Here is a 19344-nt window from a genome sequence, read left to right on the forward strand (position 1 = left end):
AGCTGGATGTGAAAGTCGGGGAGCTGCCTGTCAGACACAGAGCAGAAGGAGGTCTGATTTAGATTGCACTTTGACATGACAGCCCATAAATTATTCTCAAGACTAAAAGGGAATCTGCTACATTTGCACAACCCGTATACAAGTTGTGTGAGAGTCCTATGTTGCTAATGACAAATGCATTTCAGTACATAGAGACACTGTTCTAATTGCTTTAACAGAAATGCTACTTTTTCTTACCCCTGCTCTGACTCTATTATAAATATGACTTTTAATAAAGTGAGTTTGATGTCTGGAATCGTTTTGTGCTTCGTCTTTAGTGGAATTACATCTGACGAAACAACACTTATTAAATGCAAACAGATACAGAGATTCACATCATGCCGGGACGACCTTCTTTTTTTTTTTCTTTCTAACAACTTTGATTAGATCAGACAGGTTTTTTTCCCCCCACTCGTTTTGGTATCCTATGGGAAGATAATCACGTGTTAACAGTGTATTCTGAAAATCAACAGATACACACATACATACGCACACATAATCACACGGAGACACCAGGGTTGCTAATTGGAGCTGTTGCTCCCCTGCTAGGTGTCATCAGCCCCCTCCTGCTGCAAGTGGAGCTTTACACAGAGAGCAGATGATTAGAATGCAAACGTGTGTGCATGTGTGTGTGTGTGTGTGTGTGTGTGTGTGTGTGTGTAGACACTTGAACACACAAATGAGGAGTGTGCTGTTACGTTCTTATTGTGTGCGTGTGTGCGTGCTTTTTAACAAGTGTGGAAGTTCAAACTTTTTGTGTGTTTTTTATGCACATGTGTGATTTTGCATGTTGCCGTCTGAGCTCTCACAAGTGCGTGTTTGTGTGTGTGTGTGTGTGTGTGTGTGTGTTTCTGCAGGCCTATGGGGTCGGAGGCATGAGGAAGAGACAAGAGCTGCCTGCCATTGAAGACAGAGACAAGCCTTACGTCTGTGACAGTGAGTGCGGCAACTTTACGTCTTTATTCCTTCGTACTTTTTTATCCTTGAGTTGCACACACAGAAAACTTCTTCACCCTGTGTGTGTGTGTTTTTGTGTGTGTTACAGTCTGTGGAAAGCGCTATAAGAACCGCCCAGGGCTGAGTTACCATTACACTCACACACACCTGGCAGATGAGGAGGGGGAAGAAGACTCTGAGCGACACACACTACCCTTCCAGCGCAAGAACAACCACAAGCGTGAGTCTGCAGTCTGAATATTAAAGCTGCTTAAAGCAGTTCAGCTGTCCATCATCATCCATTATTTACCTCATACTGAGGGATGTCTGCGCCGGCAGATTCTGGCTCCTCAGGTACAGAACCAACCTAAAGTTTAAGTTTTCTAGTTTCAGGCTCTTTCCATCAATCCTTCATAATCAGAACAGTATCAAGAGCTATTGATTGAGTTCCTCCTGCAGCATTATAGATAGTAACAGTGCTGACTGGGCTGAATCCTAAGACTGCATGTGTCTGGATGAAGGATAAGATTTCTCCCAGTGGAGTCCTGGGTTTAGCTGATTTCTCAGCTCTCCCTGACTCCCTTTTTAGACTTACTTAGTGACGCAAGTTTAAACTGTGATTGGGTCACCATGAATCATGCAACTTGGCTCTATTTCCCAACTCCTGACTTGGGTTAAACAAGGGCCGAACACTGACTTTTGTGAACACGCTTAAAGTTAAAGAATAGTTGGAGAAAGTAGAAAAAACTCCTGTGTAGTTCTGCCGTGTTGCAGTACTGTGTTAATGCAGCAATGGTTGTTGACAGAAGCTTCCTTTTTACACGATCGCACTGCCTCTATACTTTTGCACTGAATCACACAAACGGCGTAATATCGCTGTCCCAGTGTGTGATTTTAAAAAGCCTTACGCCTGGATCCCAGAGGATCCGTCTCCGGCGTGTTCCGTCTGCGCCGCGGTTCTGGTCCATCAGACGGCGCGAGCCCTCGCCCACAGGAAGCGTGTCTGATCCGCACCACCCAAGCAGCTGGATTCGCGAGATCACAAGATCGCACGAGAATTGCGAAATCACACGATAAGATCAATGTTAAACAAAGCAACACACAAACAACAGTTCAGTTTGCACCTCTGAGGTTGATTATCTGCTCATTCGGAGATCATTCCGTAATTTTTTTGTGCTTCTACCATGACTGAGTACACTACTTAATTAAAAGTGTTCTTTTTTCAAGATTTCAGTGTGTTGTTGTTGTGAAAATAAAAACGGGAGTCTGTACCGGTCTGTACATGGTGTTTTATTATGAAATGACCGGATGCTGTATGCTGTTTTCGTGTGTGACTTCCTGTTTGGAACGATCTGCTCTGTTCAGCGTGACGCGTGCTTGAAGCGGCCTATGCCAAAAATAGACCTGGCGCACATCTTTAGCGGAGCAGAGTGGAAAGACGCTTCTGGGACGCGCCAGAGACGGGCCGCGGCGCGTGCTGTGGAATCACGAGCATTGACTTGAATGGGCACACAGAACACGCTGGAGACGGATCCTGTGGAATTTTAGGGTTACAGCATTGAGGAAGCAAAAGGGGCAAAAACAACTCAAGCTTCACACATGCCGCTGTTTCGCCTGTGACTTTACAAAAATGGAGAGTCATAAGGCAACAGACCTGTTCCACCACTGACGAAGCTCCGCCGTCATGCTGCCTTTGTCATTTTACATTGGACCACACAACGCGGGCGTAAAGCCGCCCACGTGTTTCTACATAGCGTTCCGGCGTTGTGGAAGCAAAACGTGTGTGAGCTGTAAATAAACAACGCGTGCTTCACATGCACACACATGGCACCGTTCCGCCCTGCGCAACCCATTGGTTCGTGGACTTCCCTTCTGAAGCACCATCTTGTTTTCATGGAGCCTGAGGTTACCATATCGAGACAAGAGGGTGGATGCGCAATGTTTCGTCTTTATCCTGGGCTTACAGGCCACCATGATAGCGACTTGTCAATCACAAGAAACCACGCCCTAAAAAATATCCTGCTTCATCCTTGTTTTTACTCTAAATTGACATCATACTGTGTTGAAAAAGTCCTACGACCACAAAAAATGTTTACTGAGATTATCAAGGAGAAATAGGGTCATTATGTCATCTGCTTCCATACAATCAAACTTCTTGGACTCGCCCCCTGCTGGCTATTTGAAAGAATGCACCTTTGAAACCAGGGCCTGCTGCCACGTCTTATAAACAGTCCATACTCCAAGTATATTGAAGGTTGTGCATGACACCTTAATATGTGCAAAGTTGCCCCAAGGCTAACTTAGCCCAGGGGTTATTTAGCCTTTTTTAACAATGGAGAATTTAACCTTTCACTGTCTGGGCTGCTTTAGCCCAAAGCCAAAGTCACTGCCATACCTCTTTTAGTAAAGGTCAGGTAAAATGCAGAATCAGCTGCTAACATTCACAGCCAACCAAACAGGTGTGGATCATTTCTTTGAGTTTTTTTCTTTATGTACCATTGTCACTATCAGAGTCTGATACTGACTTTGGTGACCTTTTGACCTCCTTTAGTGCTCACTCTAGTTCACATTCATTGTTTTGAGTTATATATCTTGACAACTATTGGATGCTTTCCCTTGCATTTTGGTACAATTTGGTTTTCATCTTCTTCTCAGGTTTAATTGGAATTAACTTGGGATTCCTCGCCAACACTTTCAGCATAATCTCTATTTACAGATTTTGTAGAATCTGTAGGCAGGGACGTGGATTTTAGGGATGGCAAGTGTTTCCGTCTGTACTACTGTACGCTTGTAGTCCGAGTAATATTGACCAATCACATATCAGCAGGCCGCAGCGTAGGCAGGAAAAACAGTCCGTGTGGAGAGCAAAGGCAGCTGGAACGTAATGCGCCGTAATGCCATCAGCGGCAATCAGCGGCTTCTTATTAATGTCTATAAACAGACATCTGCATGCTAACAGCTGACAATCTGTTCTAGATCTAAAATTCAACTTGAGATAAATTCCATTGACACGGTGTCACGAAAGCCATTCAGCGTTTAGATTTCCCCGACTTCCTCGAATGCATCAGAAGCGATTGATCCGACCTCCGTTCAACAAACAGTCATTTTAAAAGTAGTTTCTTCTTCTTTCATTTTAAAAGTAGTTTCTTCTTAGTTTTCTTCCAGTCAAGGAAGTCTTGACTGAAGTTGTTTATCGGTAACCGCTGGCCACACGCCCGGCATGTTCACCGTTGTCCCAGAGGCTACACTATAAAAAAAGATTTTTGAGGGTAGTAAATAAAATCAATGCATATTGTGTAAATTTTAAAGTATAAGTCAGCAAGTGAATTAATTAAAATGAGTAAAGTTTACCTGCATTACCTAATTTTCAACAATGACAATTACAACCCAAAATAACATAATAAAATCTACCCAAAGATCTCGGGCCTGTACTGCAAAGTGTGCATGCATACATGTCTGTTTATGACAAGAAATTTTAATTTACAGCCCTCTTTTGGCGGTTTGACTTTCCTGAATATTAGTAAGTAAATTAACACGAGCAGGCTCATGTTCTTGATTATAATTTTGTTTTATTGGAGCGTCTTGAATTCTCAAAAGGCTGCACCGTGGTGCAGTGGTTAGTGCTGTCGCCTCACAGCTAGAGGGTTCCTATTCAAATCCCGGTTCAGACATTGTGGGCGTTTCTCTGTGGAGTTTGCATATTCTCTCCGTGTACCGCGTGGGTTCCCTCCGGGTACGCCGGCTTCCTCCCACAGTCCAAAGACATGCTCGTTAGGTTCATTGGTGAGTCTGAATTGCCAGTGAGTGTGAGCGTGAAAGCATGCCTGTCTTTATGTGTCACGATTAGTTGTGTAATCTACTGAGAAATGTTAAGTAGAATTTACCTAATTTACTTAAGTGTATCATGGTTGTTAAATGTAGGTACTCTTCACTCAAAACACAAGGTAACTTTTAATCAATCAAATAAAGTGCAAATTGTTAGCTCAATTTTGTTGAGTAGATTCTATAGGTTGCTTTTTATAGTGTATATCGTCGTTAGACTATAGTCGATGGGATCCGAGATTGCCAGCATCATAACCAGCTTAAAATTGTAACATGTTCAGTTCTTTAAAACATCACAAAAGAAAAATAGAAATCTTTTGACATTCTAATCAGCATTAGCTGCACTTTAGGCTAAGTGTTGTCCATCTATTGTACAAACCATGCTCCGGCAAATAACGTAACGGCATGTGACCAGCAACATGTAATCTCTTCCACTTGTATTTTCCAGGTTATAACCAGGAATAATGCCTCATGTACATCATAATGTGGGGACATTTACTCTTACTGCATACTGGTGTGAATATCACCCACACCGTGTTATTCCCTGTGGGACTTCCGGCTAATGTTTAATAAGAATAACTGCAGAATGTAAGTATTCGCGTTATTGAGTTCTGGCAGAGTTCCTAAAGCTGTAAAGGGGCCTGGTGTTACACCTAGAGGGACCTGGGTTTTTACAGGCATTTAAACAGCGGAGAACAAGTGCCCAAAGATCATGTGTGCCGTAAAACGAATTAAATGTACGTTTTGTAGGTTGTAGGCCTCACAAGGCTTCGAAATTTCGGCTAAATGTATCACGGGCGCCATAAGGGAGCAATAAAAGGCAGCAAACAAAACAAGTAAAGCAAATATTTTGTCGTCTTTGAACAGGTTTTAAATCAGACCTGCTCTCGTATCTGCTGCAGAGTCCACACCAACCAAATCGCTCCTTTCTTTGTTTCTTTGTGGCTATTTATTTTCTCCCCCAAGGCCAGCTGTCTGTCAGCGTGCGCTTTTTGTTCGGTTGTTGTCTTCTGTCTGCATGTTTTGTTTGCCTCTGAACACTTCTTTTTAAGGACAATAGAACAAATGTATCCTGCAGGGAGGTTCTGTTTTGGTCACTAATCAGCAGTAAAATGGCTACAGTTGTTCACACTCAAAATAAAAAAATAATATAAACCAAGAGGTTTAAGCTGTGGACATTTGAAACCGTAGTGTGGACGCTTCATCCGCTGTCTTTGTTCTTCGTGGTCTTAAAACAAGCAATTTGCTCCGAATAGAACGCAGATAAACACACAGAAACGCACAGATCCACATTATGAGTGTACGCCGCACTACAACAATGTCCACACTGAAACTATGCTGCCTCTCAGTTAATTGGCACTGTGTGTTTTTAAATTGGCCTGTCTGACAGAACAGACTGGCCTAGTGTGTGTGTGTGTGTGTGCGTGTGTGTGTGTGGCCATGCTGCAGTGTTAGGTCTCTCCAGTGGAGGAGAGCAAGAGAGACAGCATTTGAATCGTTTAATATCCCCCATCACTCCCTCCCAAACAGTCAGTAATCACACACACACACACACACACACGCACACACACAGCCTCAGAAAATGCAATCTTCTCTGCTGAAATGAAAAAGGAAGCTTAGCCTTTTGGGTTGCTGTGTGTGTGTGTGTGTGTGTGTGTGTGTGTGTGTATGTGTGTGTGTGTGTGTCCACATGCATTTTCAAGGCCCTGTGAGTGTGTGTGTGTGCATGCATTAATGTGTGTGTGCTCCATTATAGCTTTCCCCCAATTTGCTGAGTGTCATGGAGGAGACTCCACCACCCTCCACCCTTTCGGTATTTTGCCACATATGTAATAATATTAATACTGCTCCCCTGAATGAGAGCAGGCCTGCATGCATAATTAATGCTATATTCTGCCTCTAAAAAACCTGTCTAGACGCTATAGTGTGTACGCTGCATCCACAACACAAGTGCGAACAGAAAGTTATCGCAACAACTCCTTTTTTTGAGCCTCTTCCAGCTTCATCCCTGCTTTCCCATCAGTGTGATAAATGAGCGATTATTCCAGCAGGAGATGAGACTTTCCTTCTCTCCGTCCATCTCTCACCTTCTTTCCTCTCTGCATCCTCACTTAACCCTCCTCACCCATCCCTCTCTGCCTCTCTTTTTCCTCCTCTTCTCTCCTGTTTGTGCTCCGTCCATCGCCCAGCTTTGGGTTTCCTTTCAATTTATTGCTCTGTTTTGTGTCCACGCTCCCCTCCCTTCCCGTCCCGATCGCCACCTCCAGAATCAGCCGCCCCAGCGCTAAACCTCCCCGTATATCTGGATCGCAGCTGATATACTATTTACTCAAAATGAGCGGTGTCATTAAAATTCATGACTGCGCCACGTACTATGTGTTTTTTTTACTCCTCTTCCTCCAAACAGGAGGTTGGAGGTAGTGGAGGAAGGAGGGAGAGTTGGATGTGGGGTGGTGGATGAGGGGGCTGTTTTGGCATTGATGTGATGGTGCCAAGAAGAAGAAGAAGAGGAGGAGTAGGAGGGGGCTGAGGAGAAGTGGATGAATAAGGGGGATGTTTACTTTAGAGGTCGACCCTGCAGCGTCCACCTGAAAATTGGTTTCGCGGGAGAGGAGGAGAGAACGAGAGAACGAGAGAGAGGGGGGAGGTAAATGAGAAAGAGTGAAATGGCAGGAATAAGTTAAACAGATTGGAAAAGGGACGCAAACTGAGAGGAGACGCAACTGTGAGTGAACGAGAGAAACAAGAGAGAGAGACGGAGAGAGAGAAAGAAGGGGAGAATGAGGAGAAAAAGGGGGAGGGGGGGGAAGAGGGGGGGGCGGTGGGTAGTTGTCATTAAATCCCCCCCTCTCAAATCAGAGCTGAGATTCAGAGGCCACTTTATCTGGCCAGACAGACGGTCCTACGGTGTGGAGCAGCAGGGACGCCCTGAGTGTGTGCGCGCCTGCATTTGTGTGTTTAAAAATTCACTCAACACACACACACACAAATACGTGTGCGTTTCCTTTCCGTGTGTGCAATCATGCCTAACTTTGAGTGTGTATGTGTGTGACATGTAATTGAGCCCTTTGAAGGTCAGCGTCCCTCTGTTCCTGCTCACCATTGTTGGTTGTTGTGTGTTTTTTTTCTCCCTCCTCTTCTCCAGTATTTTTTTTTTTACCTTGTGTCTCAAAATGGCCTCCCTGTCCTCCTCCTCCTGCTGCTGTCTGCAGACAGAGGAGTGAAGGACGAATTTTGATCAACCAACATCAATATAAAAAAAAAAACGGCGAGCACCTAAAATGGCCACTCCCTTCTCTGTGTCTGTCGTCGCTCCATATGTGCGCCACGTTATCTGTTTGTCGTCTCTCTCTCTCTCTCTCCATCTATCAGTGTGGAACAATTCGTGCGCTTATTGCTTTAGCCATTTAATTTCCATTTATAGCCGTATGGCTGCAGATACAGATGTGTTTCTCTGCTGGGATTAGTCTTTGTCAGTTCACTGGGTCTTGTAAGCTGTTAAGTCCCTGCATCTAATGCTGTTTGCTACCAAAGTTTCCAGCAAATTCTGAGGAAAACATGGAGGAATGGATTTTCTAAAATTTAAATCATTCTTTTTCTGAAATGCTGCCAAACTTTTATATATTTCTGATTCAGATTTTTTGCTTCATCTTTGCGCTGAAATGTCAAATATTGTTTTAAAAGTAGAAAAGAATGCTAACGTGTCCAAAATGCCCAAAATGATCTAAGGCCTAAGGCCGGAGATATTCTTTCTTTTTAACCGCATTCGTAATGTACTTGTTTACATACTTGTCTATGCACTTCGCGTGTTACTGGAGGATACCTCTAGAGGGCACACCAGAGAGCTCAGGCCATATGCAACTACCCTATGTGCGGGATGTAAACAACAAACATGCAGACACTCGAGGAGGTTACTATGATGTTAATTTTGATATCACGGCAGAAAAAGTGTGTTTGGTGGACAGTAAACTCACCGTCTGCACCGCCCCCACCAGTGTTGTCTTACTGAAAATACAGCAATATCGTACTGCAGCTTTAAAATGATCGTATATGTGAAAAAAAAACACAAAAGGGTCAAAATACCACATTGAATTGTGCACCATATTAATGTAACAACACGGAGGTCCCGTCCTTTGAACAAGACAGCAACTGTACGCTTCACACAACAGTCTTAGTCACCTGCAGCCCATTACACATTCCTTCTGTTATTACCCTTCAAAACAAAAGCACCATATCTACTACATTCCGGGGAAGCTGCTCGCGCTTGCGCTGAGATGCAATGAGTGGCAGATGCATCGCTGAACTGTTATTGTGGGTTTCTTTGAAAGGGCAAAATTATTGCACATTCTGCCTTTTTTGGGCATTATTGAGGGCAAAAATATTGTACAAATACGATAGTTGTCGTACATTTGGCAACACTGGCCCCCACTCCGTTTCTCCATTTTCCTCCGTGCAGAGAAGTAAAAGTCCCGGACGTCTGAAATGGAACTTATCTGTCACCAGCTTCTTTGACAGGTGTGTTTTTGTTACTGTGCAGTGGTAATGACACATCTGTGTTGACACACTCTGCCTCTACACTGCCCCGACCATTCATGTGCATCTCGCGTTCATGTAGCGTTAATTTTTGAGGACGTGCGCAGCCGACGCTCCAAACAGACGCAGGGCATACGTGGTGGCCATCATGCGCACGCAAACGCTTACCAATGGGCTCCACAAGTGTGTGCACAATAAATTCCAATTTCATTGTTCACAATGTGAGCATTCGCAATAATTTTCACACACATCACAAAAATCTGAATTTATCACAATGGATAAGAAAACCATGCTTTCTCACTCAGGATGCCAAAGTTCACTATTAGCTGGAGTCCTGGTATCATGGCCGTGCTTTCACCATTTTGATGCGATCAGATGAAGCCCAAGATAGCTCTAGATTAACCAGTGTCAATTAAGTGGTGGAAAAAAAATCAGGATTTGCCCGGACATTGCCCGGGTGGGCTGCATGTGTGAACACAAGCAGCCGAATTTTTCCCCATGACTTTCTGCGGACTTTTTCCTGCCAGCCTCAGACTAAAATGTCTGCAAGAAGTCGGGGTGAGCCGATGTGTGAGCGCAGCAGGTGAGTCAGAAACATTCACAGTGAGCGAGTGGGCGGGGTGATGACGTTTATATCACGCAAGCGTCTGAAACCAGAAGAGCGACAGGATGATTAAAAACATCCCAGGTTGAGGAAGAAGGAAGACAACAACAGCAAAGACAAATTGGGGAGATGAAGAGATTCTGGAGCTTCTGGCTGTGAGGGCCGACGGCGAAATCGTTCGCCCGTTGCGAGGGCCGCACCGTACTTTTTACATCATGTTCCCCCCGTCTGACAGGGAATATCTCCCACTGGGATGGACGTGTGTGAAAGGGCAACTGTAGAAGAATTCAGGGGCAGACTGTCTTTGACATTTTCTGGAAATTGTCAGGAGTACATGTGTGAAAAGGGTTTAAGAGTTACAGCTAATATGCACTCTTTAAAACCTGTTTATTTATCGCACTTCAGGGCTGTGCACAGCAACAACAAGAAGACTGCCTTTGTGTTTTAAATGAGGAAAACCTGAAATGTTTCTTTTAATTTAAATATATTTTTCAGGCATACTCTTGTCCTGTCTTCCTCTGCAAAGACTAATAGCTTTGACGCTCATTTACGTCTTATTTCCCTTCGTTAAGACAGCACATGTGGACAGAGAGAGCATGCAGAGCTTTCAGGATGTCTTCTGAACTTTTCACGTACAACAACAGTCCTCCTCAGTCTTCCCATTGGTCGATTGTTGCCGCTGCTGCACGGCGCAGGAAAAGGAAGGGAGAATCGGCTGTTGCCTAGCAATCCGGTTGCCATAGATACCGCCAGGGCTCCCTCCTAAAGAGTACACTGTTATGTACATTGAAAAGAGAGAGAGAGAGAGACAGGGGGAAAGAGAGGAGAGAGTAGGAAAGAAGGGGAGGAGTGGAAGGAGAGGGGAAGAGAGGAGACAGAGAGAGAGAAGAAGAATGGAGGAAGTTGGAGTAAAGGAGAAGACAGGGCACGGAGGGGTTCATTAAGACTAACATAAAGAACGAGAGGAGAGAGGAAAACAGACAAAGACAGAAGCCGAGCGAGAAGCCGAGAGTTCTACAAAAAAAAAACCTCTTCATGATTCATCATATAGATTCCCCAAGACAGTTGGAGTGGTGCAGGCTGGGTAATATTGGAGTCTGCTTCATTTGGTATTCTGTCTCAACATGCGGCGCTGTGGCTTGCCGGCTGGTTGTTTTGTGGTTCCTCAGTTGTCTTGGCTATGTTTGGATAAGCCTTCAACACCACCACAACCCCCCTCCCCACCGGAAAAAACACCCCCTCCATTCCTCCATCCCAAATCCACCCTCACCCACTACCCATCTCTATCTGTCTGCTTTGTGTTTGTTTGACTGTCTGTGTCTGAATGTTACTCTTACTGCGTATTATAGCTTGCAGAGGAGGAAATGAGACAAGAAAATGCAACAGTTTTTCAACAGTCTTTTACAGTTGTGGTTTGTTTGGACTAAAATGCTAATTGGTTGTTAGCACGAGCAGTGATAGCCACCATTATAAAACCTGTTTTCCCTGTTGCATTAAATTATCTTCATCTGTAAAGACACTGCTACCTCATACTGCACATAGCACCTTACATTACTACTGAACACCCCTTCAGTATTCACCATTAAGAACCTGGTGCCCTATATGTTGATAAAGTATATCAAAGTGTAAAACAAATAGTCAGGTTATATAGGTGAGGTTGTGCTGAAAAAAAAGATGTCAAACATTTTGTAATATGATATATAAAGGCAAAATGGAAAGTGTTTGAAAACGGCCAAAATTTACGGTGACACCGAGAGTTCAACATCTTCATCAACTGACAACACATGCGCAGCTTTTAGAACATTTAGATATACAAAAACCCAGTGAACAGAAAAACGCCACAAATACAAAAACACACTTTTTCCAACACCACCGACAATTAGCCGAAGTGACTCACAAACAGTGGCAACAACAAACATGTCCCAGCTGTTTCCAGTCGGGTTCATCGCTTTTTATTGTTCCCTGGAAACAATTCCTGCAGGTTCCGTTGTCATCCGAGCCACTTGGGGCATTTTTGTATTTGCAGCGTTTTTTCTGTTTGCAGTGTTTTCGCACTTGTGGCGTTTGCAGTGTTTTTGGTGTGCAACGCTTTTCTGTTTGCAGCGGTTTTGCACTTGAGCCTTCTTTGTATTTACAGCATTTTTGTGTTTGCAGTATTTTTGCACTTGAGCCATTTTGTGTTTGCAGCGTTTTTGCACTTGTAGCGTTTGCAGCGTGTTTGTGTTTGCAGCGTTTTTGCACTTGTGGCGTTTGCAGCGTTTTTGTGTTTGCAGTGTTTTTGCACTTGCGCCTTCTTTGTCTTGCAGCATTTTTGTGCCCGCAGCGCTTTTCTGTTTGCAGCACTTTTGCATTTGCGCTGTCTTTAAATTTGCAGCGTTTTTGTGTTTGCTGGGTTTTTGTGTTTGCTGCGTTTTCGTGTTTGCAGCATTTTTGCATTCGTGCCATCTGCATGCAAAAAGGAGACAAGAAAGTGTTTTCTGCTCTATTATATTCTATTACTAAACACACAAAGGAAAAAGCAGCACCTTCTGTCGATTAAACTCCATTTCAGTGTAAAAAGTCCTCAAAAAAGGGGATGTTGATTTCCACTTTTAATGTCTTTTTGGTGAAATTCTTCCTTTTTATGCTCATGTTTTTGTTCCGGCCCGACTGGTCAATTTTGACATTTCCACACGGCTGAAACACACTGGAGTGGACCGCGTGAGGCTGGGCACTATTCAAACAGGATTTCACAGTCACATTCCCAGCCGGCACTCTCCCTGGAACAAAATAGGATTAATAATTTGCATTTTAACTCTTCATTGACAGGGACACAAGCCCCTACTAGCAAAGTGGCTCTTTTTAAGTATGTGCAAATGTGAGTTCATGTGCACCAAGTATAAGAGAGACAGACAGTGTGTGTGTGTGTTTGAGTGTGTGTCTTTGTGTGATTTCTTTACATGCATGATTTATGGGGCAGTTACAGTGTGTGGGTGTGTGTGTGTGTGCGTGCGTGCGCGCGTGTGTGTGTGTGTGTGTGTGTGTGTGTGTGTGTGATTTATTGGCATGTGTGTCTATGTGCACATCTGCAGACTGCAAAGCCGGACAGACTACGTAGGTGTGTTTCTCTGTGTGTGTATTTGTGTGTGTGTGTGTGTGTGTGTGTGTGTGTGTGTTCGTCTCTGTTTCTGCAGGTCAGTGTGATTACAAAGCATCCATAGATCAAGTTTTATTATGCACCAAAACTGCCTCCGTCCTCTTTACTTTGCAATGTCATCTCTACACACCGGCTCACGTTGCACGCACACACACAAATACATGCATCCAGACCCACAATGCACTGGGAGTTACGCAACCTGCTGACTGGACATGAGTGAAAGTAGTGCCTGTGTGTGTATGTGTGTAATGATGAGGGGTGGGGTTGGTTTGGAGGCTGCAGGGACAGAAAAGGAGCAGAAATGGGGGGAAAACGGAGCATGGCACTGGTGCAGGCATTAGTGTGACAACAGATGGATTGCAGGAAAGAGTTCCAATTTCCTCTTTGAGAGTAAAGCAGGAGGAAGGAGGGAAAAAAAAAAAAGATAGCGAGACCAAATAAGGAAAAAGGGAAGCGAAAAAATGAAGCACAATGAAGCGCAGAGAAGAGATCGAATCAGAGGCAGAGAGAGCAGCGGCAATAATGAGAACGCATGAAAGTGCAAAGAGGAAGAGGGAGGAAGAGGATGGGAGAAAGAGAGCGAGAGGAGGAAGATAGGGAGAGAAAGGACGCCAGTGACTTTTCATCTGTGACTGTCGCTTTCCATCTGACTGCATCTCTGCCTCCTTGTCTGCATAAAAAACCTGCAGATTTCTCCTTCAGCTTTTGGGCTTTTGTGTGTGTGTGTGTGTGGATGTACATATATGTGCTTTTCATAGGTCCATTTGATCATCCTTTTGTCAACTGTTAAAATATGTGACTTTAATTATGTGTGTGCGCTGATGTGCGTGCGTGTGTGTGTGTGTGTGGCTGGACGAGAGTTACAGGGACTCTCATTCATCACATTAAAGAGAGCAGGTGGGGGATGGGACTAAAACTGGACAGCAAAAGTTATTATGCAAAGGCTTGGTTGTAAATCTTTGTGTGTGTGTGTGTGCGCGCACTCTACTGTACGTGTATGTTTGTGGGTGTTTTTATCTGTGTGTGTGCGCGCTCTCAATGTGTTTGCGTGTGCATGCGCTACTCCTGAGAGGCTCTCCTCATTAAGCAGCGAGGCGACAGGAGTGCAGAGTGTGTGTTTTCACACACCGCTGCTCCGATACAACGGGAGCTACTTTTTTTGCAGCTCCCTTCCTTCTCTCCCCTTTGTGTTTCCTCGTCTTTCTCCTCTTCCTCTTCTCTCTCTCTCTTTAAATCCTTCCTTGTTTCCTCCTTATTCTCCTCCTTCTTCGGCTTCTTCCACACGTCAACGCCTGCAGAAACGCTCCGGAGTGTTTGTTGCCTTCAGTGATTGTGAACATACATGCAACCGTTCTCAATCGCTGTGATGTTATTCATGGGAACTTGTGCTTCTTTGTGAATGGCTAAGGTTGCCTCTACATGTTTCTTTACAATACAATAGAATGAAGAAAAATAACCAGGTAAAGCGGACAAATCAAGAAGCAGGCAGAGAAACAAAAACGAGAGGAGGAAAGATTTGGATATTTAAAAAAGTAAAGTCGAAGACAAAGTGAGAGAAGTCAACAGGTAGGTCTGTTTGTGTGTCTGTGTGTGGAGGCTGAGGTTATTCCCTCCAGATAGAAGCACTAAGTTGATGAGGCCTCCACAGCGACCGGCCAGAGGATGGGATTATCGAACCAGCCAGAGTCAGGTTGTTGTATCGATTCCAGGCCCGAGTCTGGGTGGGGAGAGAGGAGGAGGAGGAGGTAGAGAGGTATCGAGGAAGACAAAAGGGGGGAAAGTGGGGATCAAAAAAGAGAGATAATGCCAGAATGAGAATCAAGCATCAGCTACACACTGTAAGAAATGTTTTCAACAGGTCACTGTTAGTCACATAATCTTGGAATAAACCTTTTTGTATAAGGAATTCTTTCTATCTAAGATAATTTCACTAAATAATGCAGCACAATTTTCTCCACTTTAAAAAGCGTCACAACAAACCAGTGTTGGAGATAACGCATTAGTTTCTGTTTCTCTCCTACTACTTGCCAGGTAGCTGCGCACCAGCGGAAGGTAATCCTACGTGTCAATGCGCATGCGTAGCTAGCTAATTCAACTAGCACTAACTAACTGCCCGTCGGCTGAAAAGAGCTCGACTTCAAATGTGATGAAGCATCTGCAGCTAAACACAGCTCTGCAACACTGGTGGGACTAAGGCCGGAGATATATTTGCTGGTTGGCCTTGTGTTCATGGAAACAACCGGCTGCATTATGAACGTGATTGTTCATCTATGCACTACGCATGTTACTGGAGGATATCTCTAGAGGACATAGCAGAGAGCTCAGGGTGTATGCAAAAAACGTTTGTGCGCCATGTAAACAACAGACGGCGACACTCGAAGAGGTTACTGTTATGTTGATTCTGAGATCACGGCAGAAAAAGCGACAGCTTTTGTGTGTTCGGTGGACGGAACACGCCATCAGCACCGCCCCCACTCTGTTTCTCCAACATTTTCCTCCGTGCACGGACATAACGGCCCCGTTCTAGTTTCCATTTAGTTTTGCAAGTTTGTTGCTGTCCAGTGACACATCGTACAGATGTGGATACGCAGACTTGGTATATGAGCTCTACACTGCCCCTACCGGTCATGTGGATACTGCAACTCGCATACATGTAGCGTTAATTTTTGAGGATGTGCACAGCCAATGCGCCAAACTCCGGCTATCTCTGGCTTAAGAGACTGTGTTGTATTGTTGTCATAGAAACAGCTGTGCCTTATACTGTATGCCTCTGACCAATGCACTGTCAGACTGTTAGCATAATAAAGAGCTGTAAAGGTTATATTGCGTCTGCAAGTCTCGTTACTAGGCAGCAGAGTTACAGATTATGGGCCGTAAACGAAGCTATGCAATAACGGTAGAGTCAATACATTCAAAGGTAGACGTACAGCAGGCTACAGCATGCAGAAGTAATCTAACACGTTACTATTCTCAGGAGGTAACGCAGTAACGCAACGAGTTACTTTTAAAAGTTACGTTACCCAACACTGAAGTTAACTAGATACTACCAGAGCAACTGGTGCTTTTCCATGAAAGTGTTCAGAAAATGGATCAGATGCAGATTTATGGATATAATAAATTCTTCTGGTTATTTAAGCTAAATAAGACAAAATCCTGCAATGGTGCCAAGATGTGAAATTATTGAGTTGTTTATTTCATTAAACCATGATAAGGAAATTGTTTCAATAGTATGGATTTTGTGTCGTTACGTCATGTTGACGAGCAAAACTTTGCATTTTAGTCGTGTTTCTTTAAAGAATTGCTTATTAAAAATCCCTGAACTCATACATAATGCATAAACAGATGGATCAAATAAAATAAAAAGTGAAAAATGTAAAAATATACAATTATTCTGCAAAAAGTGAGAAGGGAGATTTCAGCTGGCGAACGGAAATTCAGAAGAGCGATATAACAACGCAAGGTAAAGAGGGAGCAGCATGTAGGAGGAAGGGGAGACAAAATGAGACGGGGGGGAGAGAGAAATTATAAGCAGGGAGGGAGGAAGGATGAGGAAGAGTAGGTGTTGGGGGAGGAGGGGGGGTTGGGGAGCATTTGAGGATTCATCTCTTGCTGGATAATTCCCAGGAGGATCTCTCTCCAACACTTGAAAGCTGTGAAGTGTGCGGTTCTGCTCATACTACTCCTGGTAATTGGAAGAGGAGAGGGGGGTGAGGAGGAGGGGGAGGAGAGGAGGGTCAGGTAGGGGAGGGAGATATGGAGGTAGGAAAGAAAAGAAGAGGAAGAGGGTGGCTGAAGCAGGTAAAAAATTGGAGGGGAATGGAGGAACAGGAGGAGAGGTTAAACTAACGAGGGAGCGAGGAGGAAGCGAGAGAACCACCTGACTTGTGCCATCTCTCGTTTTTTCCCCAACCAGGCTTATATGTCTTTTCATTTTTGCTCATTAGCTCACTCCTCTTTATTCTCTCTCTCTTTCACTGTCCTCCCTCCCTCCCTGTGCCGGCGATGGCGTGTCTGTGGTTGCAGGCGGCCTCTGAAACATGGCCGCAGGCGTTTAATCATTGATGGAGTCGCTCCGCGCAGGCAGGCCAGCGGGCAGCCCCGACTCACTCACATGCGTCAGGACCTGCTGATTCACTCTCTGGGGCCTCCAATCACGCACGCACAAACACACACATGCAGACACACACATGCACACAGGCACGAATGCAGAAGCAAATAGCGCCGTTAACGCACACACATAACCGTATAGCACGCAGATAAATGTTGCCTGAATGTGTGTGTGTGGCTCCACACATGTGTGCCTGTCTCGTTTATCCCACCAGGGACTGTGAGGCCCAATCAGCAGCAGCGAGCTCGAATAAAAGCAGAGAAGATAAAAGCAATTTATTTGACCAGAAGAAGAAGACAAAAACGTGTTTGCGTTGGCTTCAGGCCTGCGCCTCACGTACGTCTCTACAGATTTATACATCCTTCTGCTAGACTCGGTAAACATCTGGCTGTATTGTTCTTAAAAAAGCAAATACACTTAGCCTATATTCTCTTTGCTTATCCTGTACCATACTGCTCTTCTTTATCTGCAATGTTTATATTGAGCGGAGCTTCTTCGACAGTTTGCACATGAGGGTCAATGTTTACTATTTACTACTTTGCTACTTATTGGTCCAGACAAAAAATCAAATCATCGCATAAATTGCGATTCAATTTTGTAGTTATTCGTGATTCAAACTCAAAAATATATGCACTTCGTTTAGTGCTAATTAGCAAATGTTAGCATGCTAACAAGTAAAACTAAGAGTGTAGGCATGGTTAACATTTGAACCATGGTTTGTCTGAAAGTATTCACTCACTACTCAAAAAGCTACTTCAAAGTTTAGTGTGATTTCGATTCAGATTGAGTACACTAACTTTATAGGATTTACACAACTTTTTCCCCCTTTATTGTTCACATTGCACCCTCAGAATTTGGACACTCAAATGTAACGTAAACAGTAAAACATGCACTATATGTAATGAGTAAATATGTAATGAAATTAGACACAGCCACAAATACACTAGATTGATATGATGAACATATGCGTAACATGTTAGCATGCTGATGCTAGCATTAAGTCGGTCGACTCTTAGCTGTTTTCTCTTAGATTTGAAATTATATTGACTACAGTTTTGGATGTTTTGAGTTTACTTACATGTTATTTATGTTTATGATGGAAGTAAAATGGTTTACTATTTCAGTGGAGCTGGGCCTAAACTAGTTCAAAGAATAGATTGGGAGTAGGGGAGACCGGGGTTGGTTGTCACAGTGCTTATTACAGCCAAACGATAGGGCGCTTTTTCATCAAACATTTGGCCATGCTCATCTCTATCTAGTGATTTCATGTAGATGTTTTTGTATCAAAAGTTTTAACATGATTTAACAACTAAGCTTTGATTTGAGCCTAGTTTCAGCTAGCTAGCTAAAGCCATGTGGTAGCTAGCATAAAACCTTTGTCAAGGGGTCAGGTGGGGATGGTTGTCCCACACGTGACAGATGTTGGACATATTGTGTAGGCTACTTTTAAGGCTTTTTAACCAATGTTACTTCTGGTCATTTTTCTCTCTTGTGTTTTTTGACAAATCAGTTCAGAGAGACAATCGGCAATGCAAACATCTATGTTACAGTCAATAACACACACACACACACACGCACACACTTTCCCTCTCTTCTACACACACTCCCATCCACACAAAATAAATGGTGTAAATAAATCTTTCATTTTGCAACCCTTACTTTTTAAATAGATAAATACAAAGGGCATTGATGAGTATTAATTGATTATAGAGATGGACAGCGCACCCCATACACTGTGACAAACAACCCCGGGATGTAGTTGGTTGTTACACTGTGTCAGAGTGTCTTTGATGGTTAATAACTTGCTGTTAAAATATTTTACAAGAATAAAAGGGATATCCATTTTAAGGCAAGACTTTAACTGCCGTCTTATTTTGGAATGACCATTGTAAAATGTATTGATCATGAGCTACTCACATGAGAGTAAAAAGTGTAACAACCAGCCCCAATCTTAATGATTTATTGTCTTATACCCGCTGCTTCCACCACTATTGCTTTTAAATATACCTACAATAAAAATCTTCCACTGATATTCTAATGTTGAGTTCAATATTATCAGATAATTCAGCGATGTGACAGGCCGCACTGACTTTCAGCTGCTTTTTAATAAGGGGGTAAAATGGGCCTTTACATATCTACATAACCCTCATCAGCATGTCGACCAGA

The 19344-nt window shown here is 43.7% G+C and overlaps 1 protein-coding gene across 1 annotated transcript in view; it reads left to right on the plus strand.

The window, feature by feature from the left end:
• dpf1 (double PHD fingers 1) overlaps positions 1 to 19344 on the plus strand; it is a 57944-nt gene that overhangs the window by 24955 nt on the left and 13645 nt on the right. Inside the window, 2 exon segments of the mRNA XM_069676555.1 lie at positions 897 to 975; positions 1085 to 1216. Of these exon segments, the coding sequence (XP_069532656.1) occupies positions 897 to 975; positions 1085 to 1216 (211 nt within the window).

The sequence above is a fragment of the Semicossyphus pulcher genome, unplaced genomic scaffold (assembly GCF_022749685.1).
Source record: "Semicossyphus pulcher isolate SPU_LCO1_2020_fin unplaced genomic scaffold, fSemPul1.0.p SCAF_26, whole genome shotgun sequence".
Taxonomy (NCBI): Eukaryota; Metazoa; Chordata; class Actinopteri; order Labriformes; family Labridae; genus Semicossyphus; species Semicossyphus pulcher.